The sequence below is a fragment of the Haemorhous mexicanus genome, chromosome 11 (genome assembly GCF_027477595.1).
Source record: "Haemorhous mexicanus isolate bHaeMex1 chromosome 11, bHaeMex1.pri, whole genome shotgun sequence".
Lineage (NCBI taxonomy): Eukaryota > Metazoa > Chordata > Aves > Passeriformes > Fringillidae > Haemorhous > Haemorhous mexicanus.
Window position 1 is genome coordinate 4,152,299 of NC_082351.1, and position 22,522 is coordinate 4,174,820.

Here is a 22,522-nt window from a genome sequence, read left to right on the forward strand (position 1 = left end):
ATCCAAGCCTCCCCTGTCTTTATCCAACTCCAAGAGGAACAGACATATCTATATCTATCTATCTAGCTAACAAAACACCTTCAGCTTTAAATAAAATCTCATTATTTATCCTTTTGCTATGAAGTAGTGGTTAAAAGTTTTCTTTTAAAGAGATAGATTTAGTAAAGACATAAAATAACAGATGCTTTTAAGGTGTCGAATATGGAAAGTGCAGCGAATTCCTCCCTGACTGACATTCATTCACTCTGGCCACCCACAGGCATCAGGCGCTGGCAATTACACACTTGATACAATACCAATGGTAAGTATACAATTTCTTGAGATGTCTTTTTCCTCTGAAATGAATTGAACTCCAGCTTTTCAGGAAGGAATTTATTGAGGTTTACCTTTATAGTTGAACTGACTCACTAACTTTACAGGAATCAAAAAAGAAAAGCTGAAAGATAGTCCAGACAGAAACCTGAGACATTCATCAGAGTAGGAAGATCAGGATGGGCACCTGAAGAAAAGAACGATGAACTATTTGGTCAACTAGGCTGGTTTAGGAACCCAGTGATGGGACAGGGGCAGTTCAAGCCCTGGCACAGGAACCTGTGCACTCCGAAAAAGATCATGTTTAAGTCATACAGATTGCAGGAATATGAATCTGGAATATGAAATCAGGAATAGGTGATTATAATTACACACTCCAATTTAGGACAACATTTAATCACTTGCAGGTACTTAAAGACTTGCTTGACTAAATGCAAACTGTTGTTTCCTGCATTAGGGATTATAACTTAAGGGCACGGTTGGGATTTCAGATCTAAGTGATTGCAAGTTGATGAAGGTCTAGAAGAGGGATTTAGATGCTAAAAGAGCTTTTAAAATCTGATCCTAAACGAAGAAAGCATTTCCTTGATAAATATGAAACTATAAACAGGAGCAGTGTGTAAAGCTCATAGATTAGAGTCATTCTTGAATATGATCCTCTCTGGAAGAAACTGGACTTTAGCTGGAGGAAACCTGTGGCTCACCAAGCCAGATAGGGTGAATTCTCAGCAGAGATACCTGCAATTGTCAGTGCTTTCTGCAGAACACCCAAATCCCCCCATTCCTCTCCAGCCCTTCCTTGCAGCATTAGCTCTTGCCAACTGCAGACCCTGCTCACAAACTCTGTGTGGCAGCTGGCAGGGGAGAAAACTGCTCACTGGAAAGGTGACTGAAACACAGGCAGACTTTAACAGTACAGGTAACAGCAACCAAAAGACAGCCTGACTTAAGCAACAGGACAAGTGACACTCTTGCCAAGTGACAGCCAGAACCCTGTGGATTCCCAGCTGTCCCTCCCTCTCCATGCCTCAGCCAACCCATCTCTTCTCCTCACCAAGCACTCCCAGCAGCTCACCCGAGCCACACCCATGGATGTGGGCTCCTGCAGGTCAGGAGAAGGTGATTCTCTCGCAGCAGGAGGCGTTTGGGCTGCCTGAGCAGCAGCGTGAGCGAGCAGAGGGAGTGGGACAAGCTGGGACAGCCAAGGCTGCGTGGGGCAGAGCTGCTGCTGAACCCTTTCCTCACCCTAACACACAGCTCTGCACCGCTTATTCACCATTTTGTGCCGGTTTGGGCCCCTTGTGTGCCACTCCGGGAACACGTGGAGTGGTGGGATTCCCTGTGTTATGGAATATGAGCACAGGCATGCAAGTCCCAGTTATCATTATGCATCTCTAAGTCAAACTGTTTGCACCGAGAGCTGTTTCACTGGATGGGGAGGTGCAGGTGCTTTGTGGCCAACAGAGAATCTCAGAGGCTAAAAGCTGGCCTGGGCCTCTGCTAAATGTGCTACAGGGCTAAAAAAGGGGTGTAGTTCCCACATGGTCAGACCAGCACCATTCCTGAGCTTGACACTCACTTTAAATTAGCATGCAATTAAAAAAGAAGTATTACAAATGAAGGTTGTCTTACAAGGAACATATAATTTGCATTTCTAAACTGGCACTCTTTGTTTTGATGTAACCCATGAAGTTCCTGTTCTGCAAGGCCAGTGGACATTGTTGATTGCCTTTAACCTGTTTCAAGGTGATCTTTTTATCCTTCATGGTACTTTGGAAAAGCAATTCCATAGGACAAGACCCCATCTTAAAACCTTTGGTGCCTATGCCAAGGAGAAGGTGACAGCCCTGACAAGCTGTGTGATCCCTTTTAGCACCAGGAGTTGTGTCATTCCTCCAGAGTCCCCTGACAGTCACCTTGAACTTTACATGCCCTCGCAGGGGTTTTTAAATCCTACAGGTGTTTAAAGAAATGCTTCTATTTTCTTTGATCTTCTGCAACCATGCATGTATTAACATTCACAATGCTGCCAGAAAGACACTGGATAAAATGGTTCTTTTTAGAACTTCCTCACTTCATAAAACACTACAATAGCTAGGATGCCACAAATAACTCACTATGAATTCTTCTTATAAGCAAACAGAGGAAGTGTGAGTTTAGGAAGAGGCAAGGACTTCAGAAGGTGCAATTTATTAAAATACTAGATTTAGCGTGTAAGTAAAAATATGTCTAGAAATACTGATTTTCTTTGGGTCAGTGAAAATATAAACTAGATTTTATTCCTTAGGTCAGTCTGGAACTTGGGCAGAAATGACTAACGCTTACTAACCATCGGTGAGTCCAAGTTTGGTCTGAGGTTAAAAGCAACAAAAGCAGTGGACTATTAAATTTGTGACCAACTTTCTGACTTCTGGAAGGATTTGTTTATGCCGTTGCAAAAGTGGGGTTTAGTTGGCAAGTGTTTTTTGAGATTCCCACTCTATTATTTTGTGGGTTTAGGAACGTTTCAGCTTCCCTCCTCTATCACCTGTTCTCTCAGTGAAGAAGCAATGAAGTCACAGCAAGTTTCCAACCAGCAGCCAGAAGTTGTCCTTGTGTGCTTTTCCCCAATTCCTAGGACAAGCTGAAGAGCTTTTATACAAAATGGAGAGTCAGCCATCTGATTACAGCTGGCTTGGGATGGGACCGAAGGACCAGGAAAGGCAGCGGAAAAAGTTTGTTGGAAATGGTTTCTGAAGGACGTTCAGCAATTTGTGTTGGGGCTTTCCTGAAGCATTAGCATGCTGAGTTCTGTTGTTGAGTGTCTGAGGAGTGACTTCAGCTCTCTGCAGACCAGCACCCTTTGGCCTGGAAGACTGCTAGATCTCCTAAAGACCCCTACCAAGAAAATGGATGAGCAGCTTCTAATTTCCCTCTGGCCAGATTTTACAAGGTGTTCTGGAGACATCTAATAAGCCCCAACCAGAGATTCTCAAACTCACCTGTGCCCCAACACTGAATTTATGGGCACTTTTTGTCAGACTCCAACCTACCTGTAGTGCTGCAGTTGTGATTCCAGCTGCTGGATGTGTATTTGCAGATGTGGCACCTCCTTAGCTCTCACTTCCAGCTCCTTCACTTTGCCAAGACTGTTCAGGACAGCGTGTCTGGCCTCTTCCACCTTCCTCCTCGTCTCTGCCTGCTCCCTCTTCAGGTTACGGTTGCAATCTTCCAGGCTGACCAGAGCTTCCTGAGAGCTCTTCAGCTCCTTCTCCAGCTCCTGGCTGAACCTGATGGCTTCTTCAATCTGCCCATCCCTGGAGCTCCGCATGAGCTCCATTTCCTCCAGGACACTTTGGAGGCACTTGGTCTGGGAGTGCTTCTGTGTTAATGGTCTCTTCCTCCCTATGAAGCAGGATCCTCCTTCTCTATGGCTGGCATGGCTCTTCCACAGTCCCACCTGTAATGACCAGGAGCACAAAGCAGGGAGAAAATGATGGGCTTTAATGAAGACTGAAAGTGGCTGGATTGTGCTTTGTTGGTTTGGTTTTTTTTTTCAATCACATCGAGCTGATCAGCAACTAACTTTGCCAAATACAGAGACAAGGAAACAATCTCTGGAAAGTAGGTTTTAATAACTAGCTATGTATTTAATTTTCAACCTACACACTTATCATATTAGTGCACAAGTTTCTGTGTAGCTTTCATGTCATTACTATGGTCTGTACTCAGGAGTCAGGCAGTCTGCTGAAAAAGATATTTACAATGAAGTTGTGTTCAGAAGAAGAGAGCAGGGAGCAGCTGGGGGTGCTCTGAAGCTCTCCTCTTTGTCGTTTTCATTCATCCTGGGACCTCTGACTGGTGACTTTGTGTTTGCTGTTGATTTCCTTTCCCTTTTGCAGATGAAAATGGTAAAGGCGTCTCTGACCTGCCTTGCTGGACATTGGGAAGACAACAGTCATCTACTGCAAGTGGAAGTGTCACAGGTGGAGCAGAGTTCTGTCAGTGCTGTGTTAGTATCAAATCACACCTGGTGAGACCTGCCAGAACAATGGGTCCATGCTGCCCTTCCCTGCTCTGCCTGTTCCACGCTATTTCATGCCAGAGGAATTTAACTGCTGTTAAGTGTCTATGTGTGTCACTCGAGCCCGTACAGCAGAACCAGCAGAAACCAGCCCCGGAATTAATGGGGCTGTGCAGAGGAGCCCCAGACTATTCATCAGCCTGCCTGCAGAACTGGCTCCAACTCTGAACTCTTGTGACCACACTCTGAGGAAAACATCCTTCTAATATTCCTTTCAGGCACTTCTGACTGAGACACTGCTTGTGCTTGTGCAGGCAGGAATGCAAAAGTTCTTTCTCACTTCAGGAAAAACCCTGCACTGGTGCACATCCAGCATATGCTATCAGCACATCCTGACTGCGCGTGCAGTAGAAGAAACAGCAGCATTGTACGCGTGGGTTTGTTAAGCCGTAGTCCCCTACACTGTAAACAGAGTGCTCTTCACAACTATATTTATGGTACACCGGTGCCATACATTTCTCCTTAAAGCCTCCCTGTAACCAAACTTTGCTAAAAAGTTAATGCCGACGATGAACGAGCAACTTCGGCCTCAGTCTGGCAGCGGAGGGGTTATAAACACCGACTCTCCGAGAGCAGCATCTCTCCTGAAGCGCTCGGGGCCAGCCGAGCCGCCCCCGGGAGGCCGCTGCAGAAGCCGGCCCGGACTCACCTGCAGCGCCAGGCACCGCGCATCGCTGCTCTGCAGGGCGGCGCGCATGTCCTCCACCAGCTCCCGCAGGCTGCCGTTCTCCTCCTCCAGCTTGGCCATGCGGTCCTCGGCCTGCTCCAGCGCCACGATCTCCTCGTAGCACTCTCGGGAGCGGGGCCCCGGCGGCCGCCGCTCGGCGCTGCCCGCGGCTCCGCGGCCGGCGGGGTCGCTGCGGCGGCGGCGGCGGGGGCTGCGCAGGCGGATCTGGGTCTCGATGTGCTCGCTCTCCCGGCCCAGCGGCAGCCGCGGCCCCGCGCGGGTGCTGAAGTGGCCGCAGAGCCGCGCGTGGAACTGGCGGAAGGTGAGCTCGGCCGAGAGCCCGTCCCACAGCTCCGCGCACTCCTCGGGCTCCGCCGCCTCCTCCAGCCCCAGCACCTGGCACAGCGTGCGGAAGTCCTCGCCGGGGATGCGGCCCGAACCGGCGCAGTCCAAGCGGTGGAAGATCTCCTGCAGGTACTGGTCCAGGCCGGTGGCCAGCACGACGATCTCGTTCTCCACGCCGCGGTCCAGCCCGTAGTGGTAGGCGAGGGCGCTGACCAGCCACTGCGTGCGCCGGGCCGGCCGCCCGTAGGGGTCCCAGCCCTCAGGCGGCTCCATCGCGCCCGCCCGGCCCGCGGCGCTGCCCGAGCATCCTGAGCTCCCGCCCGGCCGAGCGCTCGGCCCCGGCCCGCGGCGGGGCGGGACGGGCGGGGCGGGGCCGCCACCGCTCCAGCGCCGCTCGCCGAGCGCCCGGCTCGCCCCGCAGCGGAGCCGCGTCCGCCTTTGTCCGGCACCAAAGGGGATTCCGGCAAAGCGGCTGGGTGCCATCGTGCTCCGTTTGGCTGCCAAGCCTGCGCTCCAAGTGTCTTTCTCATTTCTTAACTCATTTCTCCCTTCTGCTTTCTCTTTAGCCCAAGCAACACAATGGCATCGCACAATCCACTTTGACAAGGAAGGCTTGTGAACGAGTGAGTGCTTCCACTAAACTAAAACCCCAATGTGCGTGAAAGCCCACCTTCTGTTCGCTCAGACCTGCTCCCCTCTGTAGATGAGGTGACTTTATGGTGTTGCTGGCTGGGTCTAAAGAGGTCTGGGACAGAGGTGAGTAGGCGTTAAACTCGTTCAAACGAGCTGCCCAGAGCAGCGACTTTAGTCTCTCTTTGGCTGGGGAGTAGGACCGGCGTTGTTGAACGCAGGCAGCAGCACCAGCAGGGCTCCTCCACCAGCAGGGACATGCCAGGAGTCAGGAGGGGACCGTGGCACCAGCCGTGCCCAAAGGCTCAACAGGGTGCCAAAGTCAGGTGCTGCTAACAGGCTGCATTAAGAGCCCAGGCAAGGCGTGGTGAACAGCAACCAGTTTGGGAGCCATCCAAGGAGTCCTGTCAAGAGCAAATCATTCTAATATTCTCTCTAGGACAAAAAAGGAGCAACCCAGTCTGGCTGATAGGTGAGGAAAGAGAATTCAACTTCATTTAAAGCGCTGCTCAATTCAGGGTTGGTTTTCTTTGAGTGAACTGATGCTAAGAAATATTTGCTCGCGTCTGATGGGGTTTCTCTGCAAACAGGCTTGGATGAGAAATTTCTGACCACATTTGCTTTTGCTCTTTAAGATAAGAACCTGAGTAGCTTGGTTGAGGAATGGAGAATTGTTTGTAGCTCAGGAGGAGCCTTACATTTTAGCACAGGAGGAAGATAAGGCAAAGGTTGAAAAGCTTTCCCCTCCTGGACTGACACACTTCCAGAGGAGTCTGTGAGGAAAAGTCCCCTCAGCCACTGCCAGGGCTGTCTGCCTCCTCTGCAGGCTCAATATTCTGGGAGTTCAACAAGTCTCAGCTGCCACTGTATTTTCCTCTGAATATTTCTTGCTGTGCAGGACACAGGGGGAATATTTTGTGCTAGATTCTCCTCTGGGCTTTGAGGTAAATCTCAGTAATTCTGCTGATTGTTATGTCCAGATGAACATTTTATGGATAGCAATGAAAAGGGAAGTAGTAGTACCATGGAAAATTAATCGCTCAAAAGGTGAGTGTCATGGTTTGAGCTTGGCGCAATGCTAGTGCTTCTATGAGAATACTTTTTTTCTTGGTATCTATTGTGAGATGCGATCAGAGACAGAGCAGAGCAGGCTCTAACTTAAGATTGAAAGAAAAAGAAATTAACTTAAAACTACAAGGAAAAACACACAGAACACAGGATGAAAACTTTCTAAATTTCCTCCTCCTCCCCCCTCTAAATTTCTAATTCTGTTACTACTCTTTAGATTAATTCGCTCTCAGTCTATCACCGCCTTTTAGATAATTAATTCTCAATTCTTCGAGAAGAGAGGAATCTTTCCCTCACTACAGACTTCTCCAGGAAAGAGTCAAAATTTCTCGTGCTTCTGTGTCACGTGTGGCACCGCCCGAAAAACATTTGCCATCGTGACCTTTCTATGTCCTGTGCTCTCACCACTGCACATGGACTAGAGCTGCTTCTAGGGTTTTTTTCTTTAAGGACGTTTTGTCCAGTTTTAAAAAGAGCACAGTCTCTCTCTTTTTGGGACACTTGTCCCCCCCCAGATTTCACTCCTTGGGGTTGAGGGGTCTCTTGAACAGAGATCATCTTCTTCTTCTTCTTCGAAGATGGAGGGCACTACTACTACTCTCCTCACTTGTCGTCTCTGTTTACACACTTTCACCGCACTCTCCTGGCTCTGAGCTATTGCTTTTCTCTAGAATGCAGTCTCTGTGTCACAGGAACTCAAGGGTTCTGCCATGGCTATTCAAGAAAAGTCCAGCCAAAGGCTACTCTATCACCTCTTCTTACCTAGGATTCTTCTCAACTTCTCTCAATGTCTTTCACTTGTTCATTTTCTTGCTATTCTACTCTATCTCTTCAACTTCAGGAAGAATCAGCATTTGCAAGGTTTCTATCATCTCAAGAAGGGTTAAAAGTCTCAGGCTCTGCTGGTCTGGTTCATGAACTCCCACGGCTGGCTGCCCTGCTGGGCACCCCCCTTCTTCTCTTTCACGGCAGCCAGCCGCGCTATCACAGGCACAGGCTGCTCTCTCTCTCTCTCCCTCTGGGGGGGAAATGGGGGATGGCTGCCCGAAGCCTCGCCGTGCTCTCTTCTACTCTTCGGCCCAGGCTTGGCCTACCTCCCTCCGGCCACATGGCTCCCCTCCCCCACCACCCAGCTCGGAGCAGAGCAGGGGAAGGTCTGCTCTCTTCTAAGACTGGAACTCAAAGAGAGTTTCCTCTGGGAGTTCACAGCTTTTAACTGCCTGTGTTCTCAGAGGCGCATCCATGCTCTCAGTGGACAAACTAGGTGCCAATATTAAAATCTGAACACCGACTGGCATGACTACACCATCCCAAAAAAACTTCATTTCCTCTCAAACCACGACAGTGAACAGCCCAACTGCACTAAAAATGAAATCTAAACTGAAGAATTTTTTATTTTTTTTCCAGTGACAGGTAAGGTAAAGCATGCAGTGTAAATAAAGTCTTTAAGAGATGCAACCAGCTCCCAATTGTATGAAAATCAAAGTGGTAAAGGATGAGAAAGGGCGTGGGAAGAATCTTCAGTCCTTCCTGTTGAAGGTCCAAGGGAATGAAAAGTGATTCTGGCTGTTGCCCATAGGTAACAGGGGCTATTTGTAGAGGAGAGCAGGTGCCCCAAGCTATTGGTGGCCCAAGCCCTGCGTGGCTGGCCCAGTTGCAGTCCTAGCTGGACCAGGGTGCTGAGCTCGGGAGGGGAGGAGGTGGGGGGATCTCGGGAGGCTTCTGCTTCAGGGCCGGGCTGGGGGGCCGTGGGGGAGGCACGGAAGGCTGGTGCTCTGCTTTCTTGGGCAGCTGCTGCTGCCGAGGCCACGTGTGAGAGCTGGCAAACCCGACGGTCTCTGGGCTCTCTGGGGGAGAGGGAGAGGCACGCCTTCTCGGCCAGGATGCTGGAGCAGCGGCAGCACGACCGTGGAGAGAGGAGGTGGCTGAGGCCCACTGCCAGTGGCAACACAGGGACCCTCCTGCACAGCAGGGCCCAGGGCTGGCAAGGCTCCCCAGCATGGCTGGAGCTACTGGCACAGCCTGGCCCAGCTGCACAGCTGCCCCTCACAGCCCCGGTGAGCAGGGGATGGCTCTGGGCAGGGTCCCTGGCCAGGAGCAGGCCCCAGAGCGCCTCTGCCTTTCAAAAGTAATCTCGTCCCTGCTCTTTCTCCTCCCCACTGTGCTTTGCCTCTGCCCTGTGCCCCTGGGGCTGCTCTTGGCCAGGCAGCCTCAGTGGGAGCCAGCACTGGCTGCAGCCCCAGCGGGCCCCCCAGGACAAGGCCCAGCAATGAAGAGGCCACAGAAAGCACTGGGCAGCAGCAGCAGAACCCTCAGCAGAGTTATGTGCACAACTAGGGAGTGACCAAACTCCACTGCAGCCTCACTGGGAATGCTCCCTGACTCTATGCAGCCTTTAAAGAAGCTGCAGGGTAGAGATCAGCAGCAACTTACCGTTTCTTTTCCTTCCACCACCGGAACCCAACATAGCAGAGCCCAATGAAAACTGGCACAGTGCACAGTGTCACTATGGTGCCTATCATGCAGGACCTGCGCACATCCTGGGGGCAAAAAAGTCTTGGGGTGTTCTGTGGATTCTGGGCATTTTTTTCTGCCTTGCCAAGAAATCCTGTGGGAGCAAGGGGAGTGTGAGCCCGTGCTGTGCTGCACTGCTGAGCTGGCAGCACGGTGGATCCGGGCAGGACGCTCTCCGTTTCCCCCCGAGCTGGGGCCTGCAGGCACCTTGCCGCCCCTTGGCACAGGCTGTGCCTCCCAACCAAGCCCAGCAGGCCGGGAGGAGAGCCCGGGGCCAGCGCAGCTGCTTGGGCAGTCGCTGCTTCGAGGCACACGGGCCAAACCCATCCCTGAGCAGCCCCTACCAGCCCTGGCCCTCCCTGCCCCGTGACAGCTCCCCCAGCCCCAGGGGACAGAGTCAGGCCCTGTCAGGACCCAGTGCAGCCCCTGCCCAGTCGGGAGCCAGGGCTGGCTCTGGCCCTGGGCTCACGGCAGGGCTCCCGCTTGGGGCTGCTCCTGTGCCTTGGGCCTCTGGGCACTCAGGGCCAGCTCTGGAGCAGCTGCAGCGGGAACGACGTTGCTGCATGAATCCTGTTTCTCCGGGGCTGTGAACGAGCTCCAGAGGCCTCCAAGCCTCCAGAGGCGCCTCCAGCTTTGGCTGCTGCCAGGCTGTGCAAGGGCAGGCCCTGGGGGAATTGCTGCTGCCACACAGCCCCGCTGTGGGCTGAGCCTGGCAAAGCAATTACCTCTTGCGCCGGTGCCCATGTCTGGCATCTGCTCCTTTCCGGCATCAGTGGCTGGCACAAAGCCACTGCTTCCTGTAGGATGTGGCACCATCTGCACGGACTTTTGATCCATTGCTTGAGAAAGGAAAAAGAAGACCTGGATCAGATGGAATGATTCAGCATTTTGGGGGGTGGCATCTTCAGGAGACAATACTTGTCAAAGTCATAGATAAGGATCAGGAAAATGGCCAGGTCATTGGGGCTGGGCCAGAGCCCTCCCTCATCAAATCAGCCCCTACACCTGATCTGCCTGGAGACTGGGAAATTGCAGGGGATCTCAGGGTGTGCAGGGCCCATGGTGCAGTTTGGTCTCCCTGTCAGCTGATGCCAAATGCCTTCCTGCAGAGGCTGGGGAGAATCTGCAGCCAGGCCAGGCTGGGGAACAGCCCTGCAGGGCGTGGAAGCCGCAGCAGGGCAGTGAGGCTGCCATGGATCCCTTCCTGCTGTGCCGGGCGCGGTGTGTCCAGCTGTGCAGCCAAAGCCCCCGGCTGATGAGCCCCAGGACAAGGCTGAGGGAAATGCACCCACCACGGCGTCTCTCCAGATCGCTCAGCATCTGGTCCAGATGTTTGGCTGCCTCCAAGGATTTCTTGTCTCCTGTGTCTTGATTCTTCCATTTAGGAGGACCTCAATGGAAAGTAGTTCCATTTCTCCTTCAGGCCCGAGTGGCAGTGAGGGCACCTGAGTGATTGGTGCCATCCAAGGCACTCCCTCGGCTCTGCCTTCCACTCAGGAGCAGGAGCAGGGGGACCACGTGCCTGCAGTGGCCCCACACTGGTATGGAAGGAGCTCCTTGCAGAGCAGCATGGGAAGGAAGGGCTCCCTGGATGTGCCAGCAGCTCTAAACCCAGCCCAGGCAGGGCCAGGCCTTGGCAGTGGCAGCAGGAGCAGCTCAGGCTCCGTGGGGCTGGCACAGGAGCTGTGAAAGGCTCAGCCCTGGGACACAACCCTGGGCTCGGCTCCTTCCCTCTCTGATCTTCTCCGTGGCTGCACAGAGCACAGGACACACTGGCATTGCACACGGGAGGAAGATGGACAGCTAAATGCTCCTTCTGCCCACTGAGAGCGATCCTGTGGGATCACTGAGGCCACCAGAAGGGAGCAGGCACGATTTCAAGATTCCTTACACTCTGAGCTTAACTTAAGGGAAAGGGCACATGAGTGGGCTGTTGCCACATGGACACTGATTATTTTGTCAGGAAAGGCACACAGAGAACTTACCTCCACCATGCACCTGAACCTTCAAACTGTCTTTCACCAGTTTTTCCATATAAGCCATGTCACGATGCCAATCTAAAAGAGAGCAAAAATCAGGCCCATTTCCATGGTGTGCTGGGATCCCCCTCTGGCTTAGGGAAATGGGGCCTGCATGGTGGTCATGTAAGGCCATGGGAGCCAGGTGTCAATGGACAAGGCCAAAGCTGCTCCGGACCCTAAAGAGCTCTGGGCGGGCTCCTGGTCACTCTCCACCTCCTTTGCAGGCCCTGTGACACATTACTGGAGGGGTGGCTGGAGCAGACCAGGGCCTGTGAGGGCTCTGTCCCACCCGTGCTTTACCAGGGTTTCACAAGTCATGATGCCAGTCTAGAAAGGAGCACGGATGGGAACCATCCCATGGTGTGTTGGGATCCATTTCTACAGGGAACCCAGCACTCCAAGGAGGTCAGGTGATGCTGTGTGCCAGGAGTGCCAAGCAGCAGAGAGGGCAGCTCAAGCCTCAGCAGGGCTCAGGCCCAGAGGCACAGCAATTACCTCCTGTGAATGTGCCTGGCATCGCCTCCCTTCCGGCAGCAGAGGCTGCCAATGAGCCCCTGCTTCCTCTGGGAAACTGAGACATCGGCACAGCCTCTACTTCCATCTCTGCAGGAAGGAAAAGGGAGAACAGGATCAGGTGGGGCTGTTCCCAATGGGAAGGTGGCATCTTCAGGAGCCAATGCTGGTCAAAGACATTAATAACATTCAGGAAGTCATCCAAGCCTTGGAGCGGGGCCAGGGCTCTCCCTTCTGCAAACCACCACCCCTCCTGATCTGCCCAGAGATCTGTCAGGCAATTTCCGGAGATCTTAAGGCATGTCCAGCCCCTGGTGAATTTGGGCTCCCTGGCAGCTGATGCCAAATGCCTTCCTGCAGAGGCTGGGGAGAAGCTGCAGCAAGGCCAGGCTGGGGAACAGCCCCGCAGGGCGTGGAAGCGGCAGTGGGGCAGCGAGGCTGCCATGGATCCCTTCCCGCTGTGCTTGGCACGGTGTGTCCAGATGTGCAGCCAAAGCCCCCGGCTGCTGAGCCCCAGGACAAGGCTGAGGGAAATGCACCCACCACGCTGGCTGTCCAGATCACTCAGCTTCTTGTCCACATGATTGGATGCCTCTAGAACCTTACTGGCTCCTCTAGGTTTGTTCCTCCCTCTCGGAGGACCTTAAGAGATGAATTTGCATTTTCCCTGAGATGGATCCCACAAAAGCAGGGCTCAGCCTGTGGGGTCAGCAGGGACACACTACTCACCCCTGCGACGGGAGCTGGGCTTTACAGCAGCAAGCAGGAAAGGAGCTTGAAAAGTCCTCCCTGCAGACACCCCTGTAACCCAACAGCCACAGAAGCTTCTGTCACCTGGTTCCTGCCAGGTTGTCAATGATTATTCTCTGAGGGGAACATGGACAACATACCTGCAGGAGGCTTAAGAGGCTGCAAATCTTCATGGAGTCGAGCTGCTGCAGAACCCTTCCTAGCACGCTCATCTAGAGGGGAGCAAAGACCAGACCCATTTCCATGGTGTGCTGGGATCCCCTTCATGCCTTAGGGAGCTGGGCACTGCCAAGGGGTTTGGGTAAGGCCGTGGGAGCCAGATGTCAATGGACAAGGCCAAAGCTACACAGGGGCCTGGGGTGCTCAGGGCTGGCTCCTGGTCACTCTCCTCCCTCTTTGCAGGCCCTGTGACACATCCCTGCCGAGGAAAAACAGGGCCAACCCCAGGCCCGTGGGGGCTCTCTCCCTCCCCCAGAAGAAATACACCCTAAAGGCCTGGGGAAAACCATCCCCAGCGCTTCCCAGGGAGCAGGGAGCGCTGTCCCGGGAAAGGGGAGCCAGGCTGCCGGCTCACCTGCTCCCTGCACGTACAGCAGACCAGCCTGGGCAGCCCTGGCAGGCAGGGCCACGGCCAGGAGGAGCAGCAGGAAGAGGCGCAGAGCAAGGGCCATGGTGCCTTGTCCTCTGCCAGTCCCGCAGCTCTTGCTGCCACCGCTGTCCTGACACCGCTGTCCCAATGTCAGCACCACTGCTGCCACCGCCGCTGCTGCCGCAACAGTTGTGCTCAGGGACTGACTGCTCGGTCCTTGTGCTGCTGTGCAACCACGGGGCTCTGGGACCTCTGTGACCTCAGAGCCTGCTGTGACCTCATGGCGGGGGAAGGATTTTGTGGGAAGGGAATGGGTCTCAAGAGGTGCCTTTCCAGCCAGGAGAGTATGTCCCTCCTGGTACCTCTTTGCAATCTAGGTTTTTATCATAAGAATTGAGTTTTACGACATTGGACAAGTGAGACTTTTCATGGTTCTACGTACAACAGCAATGTCAATTCCACATGTTGGTGATTCCCACTATTGCAGGCAGCAGCAGCCCTGCCACGCTGACACCGAGTCCCTGCTGTGTGATGTGCTGGCCTTTGGCCTGCATTTAAGAAGTGATGGCTTGATGCCATATCTTCCAAAAATAATGCACCACAGGCCATCAGGGTAGCTGCAAGCTTTAGGGGACACCGTAACCCTCTGCACATCCTAACGGGGTCCTCAGCCATCTGAAAATCCCCCTGTGTGCCTCATAGAGACCCCCGAGCCCTGCTCAATTTACAGCTGTCCCTCGGCACCTGCACACCTTTGGACATACATTAAATCCCCTGCACAACTTTTTGGTGTCCTCAGTCCCCTGCACGGCACAGAGGTGACCCAAAGCCCCTGCATGCCTTTAGAGGGACCCAAACATAACACTCAGGGGGCAGCAACAGTGCTGAACCATCTTCTGTGTGTGTGTTCACCAAGTGTCCCTGGGCGAACAGGTGAGGCTTGGGGGGCAAATCCCCACTCTGCTCGAAAGAGATCCGGGGCTGCCACAGGCCCAGTGTCTGTGGGCCTCTGAGCTCATCCCTCAGGCTATGAAGGACTTCCTTCAGAGGCCAGCCTCACACCATTGTTCTCAAGGCTAGCACCTACTGATGGCTTCCCTCTTTTCCTGACCTTGCCACTGGAGGAGATCCAGTCTGAGATGATCCCAGGGAAGGAAATGTGCCCTCGGCCCAGGGACGCTCAGCATGGGCTCCCCCAGCCCTCGGGGCCCCGCCGCTGCTGCTCACAGCAGCCCCTGCCTGGCTCCTGCCTGCCCACACCGTGGCATCCACGGCTGCCCCGGGCATGGAGCTCAGCCAGGGCTGGTGCCGGCTGGGCTTTGCTGCTGCTAGCACCCGGACACTGGGGTGACAGCTCCATCTCTGTATTGCAACAGAAGAGCTGATTTGGGAAGTGCTGCAGTGATGGATTTCTGCACTCTGACTAGCTGCCAACACCAACAGCGAGCGTGGGCTGCCCCCAGAAAACTCTCGGCTCTGGGCTTTGGCTGCAGGGCACAGCTGCTTTACAGCACAGGTGGGCTGCGTTGTGGGTAGGGAGAAAAAACAGGGAGAGGTTTTCTGTATGCTCACTGCTCAGAGAGTAAGGGACAGAAAAACGCTGAAGAAAAGGCACAGACCAATTTCTAAACTGAGGAGGTCCCAGGGCAGGATTCAATCTCTGGCCAGTTGGGAGAAACTGAGGGTGGAACACAAGGCGGGGAATACAAGGTTTAAACCAACAGGACATTACAGGGGAGGAGGACAACTTAAACAAACCAATGGGGTTTCAGGGGATACCAAATTGATAGGGAAGTTTCTAAAGAAAGGGGCAGGCCTGGGGAGGGATTGACATTCAATGGGAGGAGGAACAGGGACAAAAGGGCAGGTCTTTGGGGAGATGGACAACCAGGGCAGAACCAACAACTCAGGGGAGAATGGAGTAACCCATTAGTATGCTTTAATAGTACAAAATAAAGGGGGCTATTACAATACAAAATAAGGGGGGGTTTTACAACTGACTACTAGGACCTAATTACAGTCAAAAACATGCAACGCAACAGGGAAGCTCTCAGTCAGGTTTCAGTTGAGCACTTCCAAATCCCTTCCTGGCAGAAAGAGAAGGCCAAACTTGCCCTTATCTCAAGCAAACAGAGTGTTCCCCAACAGCAACCCCTTCTGAGCCCCTGTGAAAAATGTGTTTTATGTTTGGCTTTTTGCAAATATTAAAATGAATATTATATGTGTTCTGTTAGTAACTTATGCTGTTTTATTTATCTTAAGTAGTGTGTTAAATATAGTTTTATGTTTTACCATAATGTTAAAATAGAAACTACGCTATGTAAGATACTTTTTTAAAGAAAGACTCGCAGTGTGATAGCAGCCACAGGACACCTAGGTCTTTCAGAGAAAGAGAATTTATTGCTCTCCTGTCAGAGGAAACGAACTTCTTCCTGCCTCACTCAGCCATGAAGACACTGTTATGATGAAGAGGAAGAAAGTGACGATGACCAGACAGAATCCTGTGTTTGAATGGAATTTATGCATCGTGTATGAGATGTGTGAATATGCAGCAGATTATTGTTTGGAAGGGTAAATCCTCTGTTAACATGAGTCCTTTTTCGGGCTTATGCTGCCCAGGAAAAGGTACCGGATGTCTGTAACTCTCTGTTTTGATTGTCTCATGTTGACCTAATCCAAATTGTCCAAAATTTTAATTACTCTAATTATATTGCGATTTTTAAACCCATTTTATTACTAATAAACTTTAAAAATTTTAAAAACAAGTGATGGGCATTTTTCACACACCTTCTGGGAATGGGGAACACGTGCTGTGGGGCAGGCTGCACCTGTGGGAGCAATGGGGAGTGTGAGCCCGTGCTGTGCTGCACTGCTGAGCTGGCAGCACGCTGGATCCGGGCAGGACGCTCTCCGTTTCCCCCCGAGCTGGGGCCTGCAGGCACCTTGCCGCCCCTTGGCACAGGCTGTGCCTCCCAACCAAGCCCAGCAGGCCGGGAGGAGAGCCCGGGGCCAGCGCAGCTGCTTGGGCAGTCGCTGCTTCGAGGCACACGGGCCAAACCCATCCCTGAGCAGCCCCTGCCAGCCCTGGCTCTCCCTGGCCCGTGACAGCTCCCCCAGCCCCAGGGGACAGACTGACAAAAAGTCTGCAGCCAGCAAAGAGATGGTTCCAGTAATTGTGTGCTGCTTTTCTTCCCTGCACTTGGTCCCAAAATCATCCCTCACACTGCTGTATATGCCCACACATGAGCTGACCAGCCTCTATGCTTTTCCAGTCTGCTCTCAGAAAGTTTGCAACAAATCCACCAATAAATTCCAGGCTACTTCTGTGAATTGCACACTACAGTTTCCTTCATTTTTTCCCCAATACCTGGAGGCTCCTGTATATAGTACTGGTCTTGAGGATCTCTGATTCATTTCAGCATTTTTTTTGTGTGGAGACAGATAAAACAGCCCTATTGGTTTTAGCTTTGGCAGGTCTGGGGTCGGCTGTCTGTGTCTGCCCCCAGACACGCTTAGGATGGTTCTTGCACGCTGGGCTTCAAAGGATGAGACTGGGCGCTAGGCTTTTTCGGTCTTCAGTTTTGTTTATTATCTCTTATCTAAAAAGTCCTTTTCCCTGCCTGAAGGATCTGACCAGCACGGCAGCCAAAGGCACTCTGCCCACCCCTAAGGCGGCCGTATCTTTTATAACAAAAACTACGTATATCATATTTACATTTTTGCCCCCAATACCTATCATCTTCGTCACTAAGTACACCCTCATCCCAGACCAATCCACAAGTGCCAACACCACCCCAGAAGATGGAAGACAGGAAGAAGAAGGAAAAGCCTGGTGGCACACCCTGATTCCTCCATCTTGTCTCTACAACCCCCCTGTACCGAAACCCCAAAATTTGTAATTCACCCTATAATAATATCTTCCCTTCACTATTTACACCTGAGTGGTTCTCGCATGTTCCATTTCCTCATACATCGGTGGCACATCTCTAGATGGATCAAAATCAAGCCACCAAGTGCTTTTGGCAACATTCCAGGACTCCCGAGCCCCCCAAGGGTTCTCTCAGTAGCTCTGGACATCAGGAGTGATGTGCTGAGCTCCCACAGGCAGGTCTAGTAGCATGATGATTTACTTATTATCTACATGTAAACTAATTTGTATTGATGCTTTTTTTATTCCCTAAGCAATTATTTTGACAATCTCTCATCCAGTTCTTAGTGAATGTTCCATAGATGAACAATTTGGACTCTCTTTTAATAGGCATAGAACAATCTCAGCAAGCTGTGTTTTTAATTTTGATGACACCCTTTCTCCCCCCTCCCAGCTTCTACAATGATCCTTTCGGAAACCTCCCTGAGGATAGGTAGAGTTGCTCGGGAAATGCTTGGCTTAACCTGGGAATGGATTATTATTATTTTTCATCCTATAAACCTACATTGCTTCAAGCTCCACAGCCACAGTCCTGATTTGGGGCTCAATGCATGGATGCCTGCCTGAACTAAAACAATGTTTGTGAGGCAGCTGAAGAGCTTAGACCTCAGAGATGAAAATTCCTGGGAGGAGGAGGAGGAAGAGGAAGAAAGGGTAAAATCCTGTTTCAAAGGCTGTTTTTTCACTTCTAGTATGCCAGAAGTAGGGTAGACTACACCTGTCTTCAGATGTCATTTAATTACAAAACAACTCTCTACAGTGCCAGACACCAGGACAAATTCCTCAAGACTGCCTCCCAATGCATCAGCTTTAATTCTAGTGAGAGGTAGGCCTTGCTTGCAGTCAGATTAGAGCAAATCCACAAAGCAATCTTGCCACTGTGGGAATGGCAAGAAGAATTTGCTTGTGAACACATGAATACGTCCCACTCAATCAGGAACAAAATTTGCCTTGACTTGGAAGAAAGCACACAAGGAGCAATGCAGTATTTGGGTTTTATCCAGTGATAAATGGGGCAAGAAGCTGTAACAACTTACCTGTTTGACAGAACACAAGTACGGATACAGCCAATAATGCACCCACACGAAGGGAGGATCTTCAGGACATTCCTTTATTTCTTTACAAGGAATGGGCAGCAAAATGCTGGCATTTACTGGAAGTGGAAGCTCTGCCCCTCTCCTGTTTCTCCTTGAGCACACTGTGGGTTATTTGCAGATTTCACTGCGATGCCCATGAATCCTGTTGTGGCCAATTGCTAAATGACACAACTACCAAAATACAGGAGCCAGCATAATCACCCCAGCACTGACCCAGCCCTGATTTGATGGTGCACAGGAGCACAGAATGGCTTGGCTTGGAAGGGACTTTTAGAGGCCATCTAGTCCAATGCCTTGTAGTGAGCAAGGACACCTTTAACTAGGTCAGGGAGCTCAGAGCATGAGCTTGAATGTCTGCAGGTGATAGTGGCGCCCTGGAAAATGCTAAGATAAACTCTGAAATGTTAAGCCTTGTGTTTTACCTGTGTAAGTAGTATAATTGCTAGCTGAAATGATTGTTTAGTGATTAAAATAATTATTGTATAATCATAAGAAGAACAATGAGAAACTGTGTGTTCCTAGTCTAAGGTGGCCATGCTTGGCTGAAACCTATGTATACTATAGAACAATGTAAGTTTAATAATCAACATGAAAGTTATACAACGATAGAATATAAAAGCGTATCCATCCTGAACCTATGTCGGAGTCAGATTTGGGTCTTTACCCCTGACACCCAGAGCTCTTCAATAAAAGCACCTGCATATAATCATTTCTCGTGATTATGTGTTCCTGAACGCTAACATTTTTGGCGACCCAGGTGGGACCCTGTGTGTGCTGCTGGGCGAGTTCGCGACTCGATCACGCTCCAGCCGGCACCGAGGGATTCTCGGGGAGCCCATCGGCCGCGACCGCCTCTGCCGCTCACAACGTCCCCGGGAGAAAGGTAAGGTGCTTTTATTCTGGTTTGGGTGCCTGCCAGTAAGACGCAGCGAAAGCTACGCTTGGTTGGGCTAAGGAATTCCTGGTGGTATTGCCTAGGCGCCGTCCGTTAGACAATCGCGAATGCATTGCTGGTTCGGCATTTGGTATTCTGGATGGAGAAACTCAAAGGAATTTTGGGCAGCAATGCCTCTATTCCACAAACTTCTCCTTTGGGGTGCTTATTAGCACATTGGAAACAGGGTAATTTTGGGGAAGAATTACATAAAGCTAAGTTGATTGATTATTGTAATACATGGTGGCCAGAATATATCTTGGAGAATGGCAGAAAATGGCCAAAATACGGGACTTTGCAATAGAACAGTATTTCACAGTTAATGTCGTTTCGTAAGCAAGAAGGAAAAAAAAAAAAAAAAAGAAAAAGAAAAGGAAAAAAACAAGGAAAAAAAAAAACCAACAATGGATGAGGTTTCGTATGTTGATTTGTTTTTCTATATACGGGAAAGCCAGAATGGTGGGATGAATGTAGATTAATGGTGGTTAGAGCAAGTGATAAGTGTGGAGTTTGCGAGAAACATTGTCTAAAACGTTTGGCGTTGAATAGGGAAAATTATACAGATATTGATTTACAGGTAGCTCCAATAAGATCAAGAGAACCTAACCCTATCCACCTGCTTCATCTGTCCTTGTCCCACTGCCTGCCCCTACCTCACCTTATCCTAAACCTGTCTCATCTAGTACACCTTTCTCTCTTTATCCTCCTCTCCCATAGTCACCTGATTCCTCTTCCTTGAAAGCTGGGCAAAGCCTGGCTATGATAGAAAGGAGGGAGAGGGATGCAGGTGAAAAAGATGGTGGTGGTAATGAATCAGCGACCCCAGTGGCCCGCGGAACCCGAAGCCGGTTGGGGCTTGCCCTGGTTGTGGAAGGAAAAGACACAGGCAGACAAAAACGGATTGTGATTGCTCCCTTGCGACAAGCTGTGAGAGTGGAGGGGTCAGTGTTTGTAGAAGTGCCTTTTTTTCCCCTGCAGATTTGATCATTTAGAGGCGGTCAGCTAGAACTTGTAGAGAAAGTCCTGGTAAGGTGGCACCAGTAGTGAAAATAGTTATGAAAACTCAGAATCCTGGGGGTGGCCTGGAGAGTGTATAATAATTGCGAAAGAGAAGCTGGTGGGGGGCAGCAGCAAAATCTTTAGCAGTGGTAGAAGGAAAAGAGAACCCAAGTTTCGGGGGACGTGGCGGAGGTAGTCGTAGTAGAGGACCAGTTCTGCAAAAGTTAAGCCTAAATCAAAGTGCGTATTGCAAGCGGTAAGAGCACTGGAAACGAGAGTGCCCAGACAAGTTTCACCAGGGCAATCAGTTACGGCAAGAAAACGTTACCAAGGCGATGGTATTGAGAGAATATAGCAACTGATTAAACATAGATTTTGTAAAATAGGTTAGGACATAATATTTCCAGCAAAGGAACCAAATAGGGAATATAGATTAGTGCAAGATTTGAGAGCAATAAATAAAATAACAAAAGACATTTAGCCAGTGGTAACAAATCCCTACACATTGCTAACATCCGTGAAAAAGAGATATAGAAATAGTTTAGTGTAATTGATTTAAAAGATGCCTTTTTCTGCATCCCCCTTGACAAAGAAAGTAAAAACAGTTTGCCTTTGAGTGGAAAACCCAGGGAACGGAAGAAAGACCCAACTCACCTGGACACGACAAGGGACAGGAACTCGCCAACCGTATTCAGAAACCAACCGGCAAAGGAGCTGGAGATTTAGAACAAAAATGGGCAAGTACCAAGAGACCAATACCTATTGTTGCAGGATGTTAATGATATACTAATAGCTACAGAAGAAAAACAACCTGTATAAAGGTAACCATTGAGATTTTAAATTCACTGGGAATGGGAGGTTACAAAGTATCCAGAGGAAAGGCACAAATTGCCCAACAGACTGTGATCTACCTGGGATGTGAAATTTCACAAGGGCAACGAAAACTAGGTACTAACCGTATCCAAGCTATCTGTGCTATTCCAGAGCCCCAGAACTTACATGAGCTGTGAGTCTTCCTCGGGATGGCAGGATGGTGTCGCTTGTGGATCATGGACTATGGACTGATTGCGAAACCCCTGTATGAAGCTCAGAGGATGCAGCCATTCACCTGGGGCAAGCCACAGAAAGAAGCCTTCCTAAAAACTAAAAGAGCACTGACGACTGCTCCAGCATTAGGTTTACCCGATCTGTCTAAAGATTTTCAGCTGTTTGTACATGAAAGGCTACGCCTAGCACTAGGAGTCCTGACCCAACGTCTGGGAAGTTGGAAAAGGCTGGTGGGCTACTTTTCCAAACAACTTGACAACATAAGTGCGGGGTGGCCTCCATGTCTGCGGGCGGTCGCAGCCACCGTGATGCTGATACAAGAAGCCAGGAAGCTTACTATGGGAAGACACATAGATGTCTATGTGCCACACATGGTAACCACTGTCTTAGAACAACAGGGGGGCCATTGGCTATCTCCAAGCAGGATGATAAAATTCCAGGTAGTCCTGACTGAGCAGGATGATGTCACATTAAAAACAACTAACCTTTTGAATCCAGCTTTGTTCCTAGGTACCACAACTGAAGAAGGCCCATTGGAACGTGACTGTGTAGAGGTAATAGAGTACACCTATTCAGCAAGAGAAGACTTGAAAGACGTCCCGCTAGAGCAGCCAGAGTGGGAGCTATTTACAGATGGGAGCAGCTTCGTGGAAAACGGAACCAGATACGCTGGATATGCGGTAACAACAGTCAGCACAGTAGTAGAAGCAAAGGCATTACCACCAAATACATCTGCCCAGAAGGCAGAACTAGTTGCTCTAACCAGAGCACTAGAATTAAGTGAAGGAAAAAGGTAAATATACGGACTGACTCAAAATATGCCTTTGGGGTGGTGCATGTACACGGAGCACTGTGGAAAGAAAGGGGATTATTGTCTTCTCGAGGTACACACGTTAAACACCAAGATGCAGTCCTGCAATTGATAAAAGCAGTACAAAAACCTGAGCAAGTGGCAATTATACACTGTAAAGCACACCAATCAGGAAACTCCAAAATCTGTGAAGGAAATCGAAAGGCAGACTGGGCAGCCCGACAAGTTGCTCGA

At 50.7% G+C, this 22,522-nt stretch overlaps 1 protein-coding gene across 1 annotated transcript; it reads right to left on the bottom strand.

Moving 5' to 3' along the window:
- Positions 1-3,148: 3,148 nt before the first annotated feature.
- LOC132332109 (EF-hand and coiled-coil domain-containing protein 1-like) lies at positions 3,149-5,727 on the bottom strand. The gene is made up of 2 exons (XM_059856079.1): positions 5,025-5,727; positions 3,149-3,751 (listed from the first exon to the last, which is right to left on the bottom strand). Exons 1-2 carry the CDS (start codon positions 5,658-5,660, stop codon positions 3,341-3,343), a joined length of 1,047 nt encoding a protein of 348 aa, XP_059712062.1. The 5' UTR covers positions 5,661-5,727; the 3' UTR covers positions 3,149-3,340.
- Between the last annotated feature and the right edge of the window lie 16,795 nt (positions 5,728-22,522).